The sequence below is a fragment of the Lithobates pipiens genome, unplaced genomic scaffold (genome assembly GCF_037356315.1).
Source record: "Lithobates pipiens isolate NorthernLeopardFrog02 unplaced genomic scaffold, aLitPip1_a1.2 Scaffold_27, whole genome shotgun sequence".
Classification (NCBI taxonomy): Eukaryota; Metazoa; Chordata; class Amphibia; order Anura; family Ranidae; genus Lithobates; species Lithobates pipiens.
The window spans coordinates 214693033-214706910 of record NW_027507788.1 but is presented as its reverse complement, the minus strand read 5'-3'; the positions used below and the strand labels follow the sequence as shown (position 1 = coordinate 214706910).

General features: G+C 49.7%; 1 protein-coding gene across 1 annotated transcript in view; it reads right to left on the bottom strand.

Moving 5' to 3' along the window:
- The window catches only part of LOC143933018 (uncharacterized), a 31941-nt gene extending 21367 nt beyond the window's left edge, over positions 1-10574 (bottom strand). The window contains exons 1-3 of the mRNA XM_077455935.1: positions 10503-10574; positions 10241-10375; positions 10043-10154 (exon numbers count right to left, since the gene is read on the bottom strand). Of these exons, the coding sequence (XP_077312061.1) occupies positions 10043-10154; positions 10241-10375; positions 10503-10559 (304 nt within the window). The 5' untranslated portion in view covers positions 10560-10574. The remainder of the gene's footprint in view (positions 1-10042; positions 10155-10240; positions 10376-10502) is intronic.
- Positions 10575-13878: the final 3304 nt, after the last annotated feature.

The window sequence follows — 13878 nt, the reverse complement described above, 5'->3', positions numbered from 1 at the left end:
AGTTCAACTCACTATAATGCAGAATCAGCTTGTCACTTGCCACCAGATGCAGCTTGTTACCTTGCAACCCATATCCTGCCACCAGATTCAGTGTATCACTTTCCACAGCTGCCTGCCACCAGATGCCGCATGTCACTTGCCACCAGCAGCCTGCCACCAGATACAGTGTGTCACTTGCCACCAGCAGCCTGCCACCAGATACAGTGTGCCACTTGCCACCAGCAGCCTGCCAACAGATACAGTGTGCCACTTGCCACCAGCAGCCTGCCACCAGATACAGTGTGCCACTTGCCACCAGATGCAATGTGCCACTTGCCACCCACAGCCTGCCCCCAGATACAGTGTGCCATTTGCCACCATATAGTGTGCTACTTGCCATCAACAGCCTGCCACCAGATACACTGTTCCACTTACCACCAGCAGCCTGCCACCAGATGCAGTGTGCCACTTCCCACCAGCAGCCTGCCACCAGATACAGTGTGCCACTTGCCACCAGCAGCCTTCTACCAGGTGCAGTGTGCCACTTGCCACCAGCAGCCTGCCACCAAATACAATGTGGCACTTGCCACCACAGCCTGCCACCAGATATAGTGTGCACCTTGCCACCTGCAGCCTGCCACCAGATACAGTGTGCCACTTGCCACCCACAGCCTGCCACCAGATACAGTGTTCACCTTGCCACCTGCAGCCTGCCACCATATACAGTGTGCCACTTGCCACCAGCAGCCTGCCACTAGATACAATGTGCCACTTGCCACCCACAGTCTTGCCACCAGATACAGTGTGCCACTTGATACCAGATGCAATTGTGCCCCTTGCCACCAGCAGCCTGCCACCAGATACAGTGTGCTACTTGCCGCCAGCAGCCTGCCACTCCCTCTAGGACTCTGTCTGGATGGGTAGAAGGGACAGGGCTTGCATAGGCAAAAAAATCCCTGGAGCCCCCACCCCTCCTGAACTGGGATGGTATGGCTGTGCGTAAAATGAATGCCAGCAGTATTGATCAGACCAAGTTCTACAGAGGGGGGTGTGTACAAGCCTTTGGTCTTACACTGGTGTGCTGCAGTTTTGGCTGCACTGCTTGTGTATCTGCAGTTTTAGCTACAGTCCTATTGATTTTTATTAGGTTGCAGGTTTTCGCCGCATTTGCTGACAGTGCACCAAAGATGCAGCATGCAGGAATTTTGGTGGGCTTTCAGAAAAAACACTCAAACTAATAGAAATCAATAAGACTGGGTAAAACGCAAGAAAACTGCGGATACACTAGCAATGAGCCAAAATACAGCAAACCAGTGTCAGGGGCGTACCAAGAGGATGGAAAAACCAGCGCCTGCTAGGGGCGGGGGCCAAGGGGGGGGCGCAAACAGTGCCGGACAGGCCTACTGGGATACCGGGACATTTCTCTGTAGGCTGCCTGCCCTGGGGCCGCTTTGAGATAGGCCGTGGGTGTGGATGGCTGCAGCGCTCCCTCTCCCTCCTCCTGTCACACACAGCAGGCACGGAGTTCAATGTGAAAAGTTTGTCCACGCTGTGACAAAAGTCCCGCCCTCCTCCTAGAGCAGCTCCTGTGATAGAGGCAGTGTTCTGTCTATCACACAAGCTGGTCTAAGAGGAGGGTGGGACTTTTGTCACAGGCAGTGGGGCTGAACATTTCACACTGAACTCCGACTGTGACACAGCAGGAGATGGATGCCTGCTGTGTGTAATTCAGCCAGGGACTGACTGTAGTGAGGCTGCAAATATGGGCACAGTAAGGCTGCAATTGTGGGCACGATAAGGCTGCAATGGGCATGGCAAGGCTGCAATTATGGGCATGGTAAGGCTGCAATTATGGGCATGGTAAGGCTGCAATTATGGGCACAGTGGGGCTGCAATTATGGGCACGATAAGGCTGCAATTATGGGCACGGTGGGGCTGCAATTATGGGCACGGTGGGGCTGAAATTATGGGAACACTGAGGCTGCAATGGGCATGGTAAGGCTGCAATTATGGGCATAGTAAGGCTGCAATTGTGGGCATGGTAAGGCTGCAACTGTGGGCACAGTGAGATTGTAATGATGAGCATGGTAAGGCTGCAATTGTGGGCATGGTGAGGCTGCAATTGTGGGCATGGTGAGGCTGCAATGATTATGCATGGTCAGGCTGCATTGACGGGCACAGTAAGGCTGCAATGATGGACATGGCGAGGCTGCAATTATGGGCATGGTGAGACTGCAATGATTGGCACAGTAAGGCTGCAATGATGGGCATGGTGAGGCTGCAATGATGGGCACTATGAGGCTGCATTGATGGGTATATTGAGGGGGCAATGATGGGCACAGTGAGGCTGCAATGGTGGGCACATTGAGGCTGCAATGATGGTTACAGTGAGGCTGCAATTATGGGCACGGTGAGGCTGAAATGATTGGCACAGTAAGGCTGCAATGATGGGCACTGTGAGGCTGCAGTAATGGGCACTGTGAGGCTGCATTGATGAGTACAGTGAGGCTGCAATGATGGGCACAGTAAGGCTGCAATGGTGGGCACTGTGAGGCTGCAATAATGGGCACAGTGAAGCTGCAATGATGGACACAGTGAGGCTTCAATTATGGGCATGGTGAGGCTGAAATGTTTGGCACAGTAAGGCTGCAATGATGGTTACAGTGAGGCTGCAATGATGGGCACAGTGGGACTGCAATGATGGGCACAGTAAGGCTGCAATGGTGGGCACAGTGAGGCTGCATTGATGGGCACAGTGAGGCTGCATTGATGGGCACAGTGAGGCTGAATTTGATGGGCATTGGTGAGGCAGCATTGATCTCCTGTACCTTGCCTGCAGCCTCTGACAGTGAGGCTGTGAGGATGGGCACAGCTAGCCTGCATGGACTGGCAGAGAGGCTGCATTGACGAGCACAGTGAGGCTGCATTGACGGGCACAGTGAGGCTGCATTGACGGGCACAGTGACGCTGCATTGATCTCCTGTACCTTGCCTGCAGCCTCTGACATCTCCTGTACCATGCCCGCAGTCTCTGCCATCTTGACATCTTCTGTACTATGCCCACAGCCTCTGACACCTTGGCATCTCCTGTACCATGCCTGCAGCCTCTGACATCTTCTGTACCATGCCCACAGCCTCTGACATCTTGGCATCTCCTGTACCATGCCCGCAGCCTCTGACATCTCCTGTACCATGCCCACAGCCTCTGACATCTCCTGTATCATTTCTGCAAGCTCTGACCATCTCCTGTACTATGACCGCAGCCTCAGACATCTCCTGTACCATGCCCAAAGCCTCTGACATCTCCTGTATCATGCCCACAGCCTCTGACATCTTGACATCTCCTGTACCATGCCTGCAGCCTCTGACATCTCCTGTACCATGCCCACAGCCTCAGACATCTCCTGTACCATGCCCACAGCCTCTGACATCTCCTGTATCACGTCTGCAACCTTTGACCATCTCCTGTCTTATATCATGTCTGCAGTCTCTGAGGGAGTCTGGAGAGGAGTCAAGAATGGGAACGCCGCCGGGATGGGGTCATGGGAGAAGTTGTGTGAACTGTGGAGAGGAGACTATAGGAGAACCAGAGACACCAAGCTGGAGCTGACTGATTGAGCCCTGCAAGGTGCACCTGAGAGGAGGTCAGTGACAGCACCTCCAGGCCAGTCTGAGGAGGGTCACTGATGTAAGGGGGGAGTGAATACAATAATGTAAGGGGGCACTGATATAAGGGTTTCCCCCTTATATCAGTAACCAGGGCCGTTGATAAGCCAGTACAACTGGCTCTGTTGTACCGGGTCCAACCACCAGGGGGGGCCCGAGCAATCTGAACAGATTGCAGAAGAATTAAAAAAAGTCTTTCTCCAACTCCCCGTTCCTCCGCTCCTCCCTCAGCAGCTGTTCAGCTGCTCTCAGTGTGCACTCACTCTGGCTAAACATCTCAAAAGCAGAGAGGCAAAGCCTGACTGTGAGATATTATAGTTTGAGTGGACGGGAGGGGGTGTGGCTTCTTCTGGTGTGCACACATGAGCTGCATTATGGTGGCAGTGGATCTGGATTCTCGGGGGACTGCAGGTTAGCCCAGTCACATTAACTGCAATGTAAAGTCTAATGTCTAATTTTTCATGTAGCACAGCTGTCCTGACTGTGAGAAATTGGGTTTTATACTGCACTGCCATATTTCTCACAAAAGTTCTACATGAAAAAGGAGATGCCGGGGTGTGGTGACCGAGCGCCAAGATGGACTCTTGAGCTGAGAGCTCCGCTCGGCCGCTGGAGAGAATTGGCATCCATCCCAGCCCACCCACTCCATCCACACACCCGCTGACCAGCATCTTCACCCCGAACTCCGCTACATGCACAAAGCAAAATCCACAGCAGCCTCGGAAGATAGATAGCTTCTTTGCTGCCTGCGGACCATGACAAAATGGCGGCGGCGTGTGAGTCAAGAAGCTGGATCACCAGGCCGCAGCTTACTGCAACGGCAAGACGGAAAACCCCAAACTTGCCAACAGGCTGGCATCACAAAGTGGATCCTCTTCTGGGACCTCTAGTCCCACAACCAGAAGCCCTGCCAAACAGAAGAAGAGGATTAACTCACCAGAAAGGCCGCTGGCAGATCCTGGTATGGAGGTAAGCGGGCCCTCTGATAAGAGCAGTGCCATATTACATCCCCCACAGGATCCCATAGTATCTTTCCCCACCTCAGATATACAGGTCTCTAAAAGAAATGCTATTGGCCCTGAAAGCCTCCTTGAAAGCTGACATGACAGCCAAAATCAATAACTGCCAGAGGGAGGTTCAGGCCATAGGTGGCAGGGTGGATCACATAGAGCAGAAAATGGATGAGTACTCAGAGTCCTTCAACACCTTGGTACATGCTCATAACACCCAAAATGAGGAGATAACATGGCTGAAAAACAAAGTGGCAGATTTAGAAGATAGTTCCAGGAGGAACAACATCAAAATAAGAGGAGTGGGAGGACCATAGGCGACTTGCTCAAGTCCTACGCTCAGACCCTTCTCTGACTCAAGACTTTCCCCCCAACTCATCTGCTCGTGCCTCGACGCATTGGTTACAGAGGCAACAGGTGATATCCTTCATTCGCACCTTCCCATCTTTACCCAATTTACTCACTGACTTAACAGACTTGGAGAACATGCTGCTTCAGGCCACCCCTCCTGCACATGTAGTCTCTCAAATGTATTCTCTTTTGCATACGGCTTAGGCCGCGTACACACGCGCGGACTGTTCGCCCAACCTTGTCCGCTGAACAGTGTTTGGGCGGACAGTCCGCTCGTGTGTGGGGCTTCAGCGGACAGTTTCAGCGGACAGTTGGCCGAACAAGGTCTTACGGAAATTCCGAAAAACTGTCCGCTGAAACAAGGTTTCAGCGGACTGTTCGCTCGTGTGTAGGCTTGTTCGGCCAACTAAGTCTCGCGCATGCTCAGAAAGGATTTCCACGTCGGAAGGTTGCATTGCAGTGTATAGGACGTCGTATTTTTCGTCCCGTCGTACGTGCCGTTCACGTCATCGCGCACGGTTTCAGCAAACTGTTCGTCCGTCGTGTGTGGCCATGTCCGTCCATGCTAAGTTTGAGCGGACTGTTTGCCGAAACTGTTGGACGGACAAAGTTGGGCGAACAGTCCGCGCGTGTGTACGCGGCCTTACAATCCTGACCTTCCCCCTTACACACAGGCATGGAAGGAAGACTTGGGCCACTCCATCTCACCTGTAGACTGGCAGAAGTGCTTCATACTGACTCATAAAATGTCTCTAGCCTCCAACTCTCAAGAAAAGGGGTTTAAGCTGTTGACCCGTTGGTACAGGTGGCCTTTGACATTGCACCGGATGAACTCGGCGCTTCCGGATACTTGCTGGCATTGCTTGTCATCTAGGGGAACCTTACTTCACATTTGGTGGGAATGCCCCCCTGCGAGGAAGTTCTGGCAAAAGATCCTAGACTTGTATTGCAGACTCATGGCGACCTCAATCACACCCTCTCCTGAGCTAGTTCTGCTATCTCTGCTCCCGGGACCATTTAAGTCAAACAGGACGTTCTGCTCCACTTTTTGGCGGTGTTGCCCAGACATTGGCGGTCGATGGACATGCCTTCCCTGGGGGATTGGGCACTTGAAGTGGACCGAATTAATAGTTTGGAACGAATGTTGTCGCAGGAAATGGGTAGGGAGGAGCAACTTTCCAAGACTTGGACCTCGTGGTCTATGTTTCGATATTCCTCAGAATTTATTTTGTGGGCCACAGAGGATTCTACCGATACACCTGTGTGACCAGGGTGGAATGCCTATTTCTTTAACCCTAACGCTATTTACTGTCCTGACCCCTCTTCCTTTACTCTTTTCCCCCTTACTTCCCTCCCTTATACATGGGGCAACAACACCTGATTAATTAATTCAAGACCTCCAGTTCATTAGACCGGGATGGGCCACATACAGTGCTCCCCCCAAGAGGAGACATGGACAGAAAAGGAACAACAGCCCTAGCCTAACTGTAATGAGTGGGCATCACTCATTGAGAGGATAGTGGTGCGCATATATTTACTTTACCTTGTAATAGACACTGTGGGCTTACAGGCTCTTACATCATACTACACAAACCGATCCCGAAGAACTCCTATTAACATAGAGATGGTCTGACCCCATTGTAGCAGAGTTTGATTTTTGAAACAAATATGTTGGATTATTATGTACTCTTTTTTTCTTTTGTTTCTCTAACATGTCCTTTTTTCTTATCTCAATAAAATAAGATTGAATTAAAATATGAGGAGTGCCTGAAACCATACCCCCCCCCCAGCTTCTACAGTAAGCCCAAACGCTATTCTCCACTCTGATCCCTGCCCTGTCACCACAGGACCTCATAGTGGACTGAATACACAGTGTCCCCAAACCCTCCTTTTTGCCAGAAACCACCCCCAGAGACGTGCTTCTCAGCGTGCACTACTACCATGTGAAAGAGCAGAACCTAATGGCTTCCCGCAGGGCTGAAAACATTCATCCTCAATATGCGGAGCTCCAATTGCTTCCAGATCTGTCCAGACACACCCTACAACAACACCGAAATCTGGCAACAATTATTAAGACCTTAAGGAACCATAAGGTACTCCACCAGTGGAAATACCCAGCAAAACTGTCTGTCACCCACAATGGGGTCTCTGTCTTTATTTCCACTCTGGAGGAGGGCATTGCAGCCCTGCGCCAATGGGGAATACTCCCTGAACATAATACCCACAACTCGCCTAACCCACAACCATGTCCAATTCAAGAAGACTGACAAATGGTCTCACGCAAACGTTCTTTAAAAAACAACAACACCGGTGGCAACTCGTGAACAGACTATTAATCAGTTATACATATCTCTCTGGACACAGGGGTTCACAGTTATAATCCCTGTTTTCTCCCTCAAATTTATCGCAGCAGTTACGTCTGCAAATGGGTCGGTTTAACCACTTCCCGACCAGCGCACGATGATGTATGTCGACAGCATGGCACGGGCAGGCATACTGGCGTACATGTACGTCCAATATTCGTTGCCGCCGTGCCATCGGGAGTGCGCCGCCGGCGGTGCGCTCCCGCGCTGGTCGGGACCCCCGTGAGTCCGGTCGCAGGACCCGCGGACTCGAACGCTGCGGGTATCCCCGCGATCATCTCACGGAGCGGCCGAATGGAGGAAATGCTGTATAAACAACATTTTCCCATTCTGCCTAGCAACTAGTGACGCTGATCTCTGCTCCATGTGATTGGAGCAGAGATCAGTGTACACTAAATGAAAGCCCAACCCCCCCACAGTTAGTAACACACCCCTAGGAACACTTAACCCCTACACTGCCACCCACTGGTTAACCCTTTCACTGCCAGTGTCATTTACACAGGAATCACTGCATTTATATAGCAGTGATTACTGTATAAATGACAATGGTCCCAAAAATGTGTCAAAAATGTCCGATGGGTCCCCGACAATGTCGCAGTCACAATAAAAATCGCAGATCGCCACCATTACTAGTAAAAAAAAAAAAAAAAAAATTATTAATAAAAATGCTATAAAACTATCCCTATTTTGTAAACGCTATAACTTTTGCGCAAACCAATCAATAATCGCTTATTGCGATTTTTTTTACCAAAAATATGTAGAAGAATACGTATCGGCCTAAATTGAGGGAAAAAAATGTTTTTTTATATATTTTTGGGGGATATTTATTATAACAAAAAGTAAAAAATAATGCGTTTTTTTCAAAATTGTCGCTCTATTTTTGTTTATAGCGCAAAAAATAAAAACCACAGGGGTGATCAAATGCCACCAAAAGAAAGCTCTATTTGTGGGAAAAAAAGGACGTCAATTTTGTTTGGGAGCCACGTCGCACGACCGCGCAATTGTCAGTTAAAGCGACGCAGTGCCGAATCGCAAAAAGTGGTCTGGTCTTTGACCAGCAAATTGGTCCGGTCTGAAAGTGGTTAAAGATCCTATTCTTAAAGTTCTATTTGAATCTTTTTCTTTAACGTTGCTTATTTTTTATTGCTCCTTTTGCACCATGAATGCAGCACAACACCCTGAAGTCATCACAACCTATACTCCACCTGCGAGCACACAAATTGTCCTGGCAAATTGTCCTCTACTCCAAGGAAGGTCAATATCCATGACAGACTGCTATGGCCACAGTGAGTATATACACCCTACAGCAGATCACATCATATCACGCCACCTCCATGGCCTTTAATTGTCTATCTATCAACGCCAGGGGCCTGAATCACCCAGCAAAGAGATTTTCCATGTGGGCTGAGGCCAAAATACACAGGGCAGACATTTTGTGTGTTCAAGAAACTCACTTCCAAACCTCGAAAGCACCGAAATGTACACATAGAGACTTCCCCCATGTATTCCTAGCATGCACACCACACCAGAAAAAAGGAGAAGTGGTGTTGGCACTTTATAATACTCTGACCTTCCAACATAAGGAAACAACTATAGATGACAACGGCCGATTATACTGAGTGACAGACTGCTGTGGAAATTTTATTATGTGTGTTTTATGGATTGTCATCTTTCTCCCTGTTTCTCCCTAGCAGAGCGCACTTGGGTTGAATCGAGACCAGCAGGAAAAACCGTCAGTATGAAAACTTTCTCATGGGCTTGGAGAAGTGTGTGTGGACGTTTAACGGTTTGTAAGTATCAAGCGCAATGCCTTGAAATGTCTACGCACATTAGAGAAGCGAAGTCTGCATAACAAGAGAAACCTATTATATCTCTGTTGTGGCTGTGCTATCCCTTTTGGATGCATATCTGCTTTTATAAGAGGTCATTGATATCTGTTGTGACGGTGTACTTGTACCATATATTGACAACAGCAGTAGCACTGTCCCCGCAGATCTTTTCAAGCTTGCAAGAAAAAATAGAATGATTTTCACTAAATACTGGCATAATGAGCAGTATTGAATGGGATCCATGCTGACTGTCATATCCTGTGAGGTCATTTCCTGTGTTGCCATATCCTGTGAGGTCATTTCCTGTTATGTCATTTCCCATGGAGGAAGCGATTGGCTGTTGGGGCCATAACCTGGGTGATTATACTGGGAAAAAGACTGACCTGAGTGATTATACTGTGGGACAGACTGACTTGGAGAGATATACTGGGGTACAGCCTGACCTGGGTGATTATACTGGGGGACAGACTGACCTGGGGGAATTATACTGGGGTACAGACTGACCTGGGGCTTATACTGGGGGGCAGATTGACCTGGGTGATTATACTGGGGGGGAGACTGACCTGGGTTATTATACTGGGGGGAGACTGACCTGGGTGATTATACTGGGGGACAGACTGACCTGGCAGGATTATACTGGGGGACAGACTGACCTGGGGGGGTTTAAACGGGGGACAGACTGATCTGGGGGGGTTGTAATGGGGACAGACTAACCTGTACATTGTAATGCAATACAATAGTGTACATGTAATACATTGTTTCTATGTGTTTATCAGATGATGGAGAATCTACAGTAGGTGGACCCTCCATACCGATCTCTCCTTTACTATACAGTTTCCACTTACCCGGTGATGTGAGGGGCGGCTGATTCTCCATCATGATATCCTTGTGTCCTTCTAAATACTCCCACTCCTCCATGGATAAATAGACACTGACATCCTGACACCTTATAGGAACCTGACACACACAATGATACAGTCACCATCCAGACCCATCCCTTGTCTGTTACTGGATAATGCCCCAAAATTCCCAGCGCCGCTCACCTCTCCTGTCAGGAGCTCCGTCATCTTCTGGGTGACTTCTAGAACCTTCTGCATGTTGTGTCTCTCAGGTTTTAGGGAGTCACATGGAGGCAATGTGATGGTCATATGATCACCTGGCCTTATTGGAGTAAAACTCTGTATTGGAGAACCAATAGGAATATCATGTTAGAATCCCAGAATCCTATTCACCTTTCCGGTCAGGTCTGTGTTTTATTAATAGAGATAAGAGTGATGTCATGTGACCTTATAGAATCCTCCTCACCTCTCCGGTCAGCAGGTAGATGATCTCCAAGGTGAGGTTTAGTATCTCCTCCGTCATGTGACTCTGGTCATCCTCCATCCTTAATGATCCTGTGGACCAATAATTGATAACAGAGAATGACCTGGACTGTACTGGTTGTACAATATAAGGATGGGAATGTATGGGGGTAATATGAGAGTTTCTATCATGAAAGAACACCCCCCAGTGGGATTACACACAGAGGAACATTCAGTTCAGTGTTTCATATGTTTCAGAGGTCTGGGAGTTTCTTACCTTTTGGCCTTCATGTCTACATAAACCTCCCCACACCGCTCCTCCCCCACCCCCACATCTCCAAAATGAAGAAATTTTCTGACCATTAGGGGGTTAATCTAGGTTTCCACACACAGTAATAAACCCTAGTATTGGTAGTGTGAGAGAGAGGAGGAGAGAGAGAGAAGGAGGAAAGAGGAGGAAGAGAGAGAAGAGAAAGATGGAAGGAGGAAAAGAGAAGAGAGTGTGGGGAAGAAAGAGGAGGAGGAAACTGAGAAAAATGAAGAGGTTTCCATCATCTATCAATGACGGTTGAGGATGAGCTGTGCCACTAAACACACATTACTGATAGGACAGTGAGGTCCATGTATGCTCAGGGCCAGATTAAGAGCATCATGGGTCTGGTGCTGAGGATTTTGGGGGCCTTTTTATGGAAACAAAATAAAAAAGTCAAACAATTTTTCGCTAAAACAAATTAAATATACTCTCACCAGTAATACCAGCTGTGCAGCCTTTGAGCAGCAGCAACACCACCAATACCACCTGCTATGCAGTCTGTCACCAGCAGCAACATAGGAGACCACATTTCCAAACTGCCATTCAGGGACAACCCTCCCTTCCCAAAAAAAGATGAGGGTCGGGGATGTAGTCTTTGGGTTGATGGGTAAATTGGCAGTGGGGGTGGTTTGTCAGGCAAATGGCTGGTGTTGACACTTAAAATCATCCTAACACCATGCTTGATATGGTGTGAGGATGATCAAATTCCATTATGTCTATTACTACATTGTAATATATAGTGAAATAGTTCAACTCACTATTATGCAGAATCAGCTTGTCACTTGCCACCAGATGCAGCTTGTTACCTTGCAACCCATATCCTGCCACCAGATTCAGTGTATCACTTTGCACAGCTGCCTGCCGCCAGATGCCGCATGTCATTTGCCACCAGCAGCCTGCCACCAGATACAGTGTGTCACTTGCCACCAGCAGCCTGCCACCAGATACAGTGTGCCACTTGCCACCAGCAGCCTGCCACCAGATACAGTTTGCCACTTGCCACCAGCAGCCTGCCACCAGATACAGTGTGCCACTTGCCACCAGCAGCCTTCCACCAGATACAGTGTGCCACTTTCCACCAGATGCAATGTGCCACTTGCCACCCACAGCCTGCCCCCAGATACAGTGTGCCACTTGCCACCATATAGTGTGCTACTTGCCACCAACAGCCTGCCACTAGATACACTGTGCCACTTTCCACCAACAGCCTGCCACCAGATACACTGTTCCACTTGCCACCAGCTGCCTGCCACCAGTTGCAGTGTGCCACTTGCCACCAGCAGTCTGCCACCAGATACAGTGTGCCACTTGCCACCAGCAGCCTTCCACCAGGTGCAGTGTGCCACTTGCCACCAGCAGCCTGCCACCAAATACAATGTGGCACTTGTCACCACAGCCTGCCACCAGATACAGTGTGCACCTTGCCATCTGCAGCCTGCCACCAGATACAGTGTACCACTTGCCACCCACAGCCTACCACCAGATACAGTGTGCACCTTGCCACCTGCAGCCTGCCACCATATACAGTGTGCCACTTGCCACCAGTAGCCTGCCACTAGATACAATGTGCCACTTGCCACCCACAGCCTTGCCACCAGATACAGTGTGCCACTTGATACCAGATGCAATGTACCCCTTGCCACCAGCAGCCTGCCACTCCCTCCAGGACTCTGTCCGGATGGGTAGAAGGGACAGGGCTTGCATAGGCAAAAAAATCCCTGGAGCCCCCACCCCTCCTGAACTGGGATGGTATGGCTGTGCGTAAAATGAATGCCAGCAGTATTGATCAGACCAAGTTCTACAGAGGGGGGTGTGTACAAGCCTTTGGTCTTACACTGGTGTGCTGCAGTGGCTGAACTGCTTGTGTATCTGCAGTTTTAGCTACAGTCCTATTGGTTTATATTAGGTTTCAAGTTTTTGTTGCATTTGCTGACAGTGCACCAAAGATGCAGCATGCAGGAAGTTTGGTGGGCTTTCAGAAAAAACACTCAAACTAATAGAAATCAATAAGACTGTGGGTAAAACGCAGGAAAACTGCGGATACACTAGCAATGGGCCAAAATACAGCAAACCAGTGTCAGGGGCGTACTAAAAGGATGGTGAGACCAGCGCCCGCTAAGGGCGGGGGCCAGGGGGGGGTGCAAACAGGGCCGGACAGGCCTACTGGGATACCAGGACATTTCCCGGTAGGCTGCCTTCCCTGGGGCCGCTTTGAGATAGGCCGTGGCTGTGGATGGCTGCAGCGCTTCCCCTCCCTCCTCCTGTCATGCACAGCAGGCACGGAATTCAATGTGAAAAGTTTGTCCACGCTGTGACAAAAGTCCCGCCCTCCTCCTAGAGCAGCTCATGTGATAGATGCAGTGTTCTGTCTATCACACAAGCTGGTCTAAGAGGAGGGTGGGACTTTTGTCACAGGCAGTGCGGCAGAACATTTCACACTGAACTCCGACTGTGACACAGCAGGAGATGGATGCCTGCTGTGTGGAATTCAGCCAGGCACTGACTGTCGTGAGGCTGAAATGATGAGCACAGTAAGGCTGCAAATGTGGGCACGGTAAGGCTGCAATGGGCATGGCAAGGCTGCAATTATGGGCACGGTGGGGCTGCAATTATGGGCACGGTGGGGCTGCAATTATGGGCACGATAAGGCTGCAATTATGGGCACTATAAGGCTGCAATTATGGGCGCACGGCTGGGCTGCAATTATGGGCATGGTAAGGCTGAAATTATGGGAACGCTGAGGCTGCAATGGGCATGGTAAGGCTGCAATTATGGGCATAGTAATGCTGCAATTGTGGGCACGGTAAGGCTGCAATTGTGGGCACAGTGATGTTGCAATGATGAGCATGGTAAGGCTGTAATTGTGGGCATTGTAAGGCTGCATTTGTGGGCAAGGTAAGGCTGCAATTATGGGCATGGTGAGGCTGCAATGATTATGCATGGTCAGGCTGCATTGATGGGCACAGTAAGGCTACAATGATGGACATGGTGAGGCTGCAATTATGGGAATGGTGAGGCTGCAATGATTGGCACAGTAAGGCTGCAATGATTGGCATGGTGAGGCTGC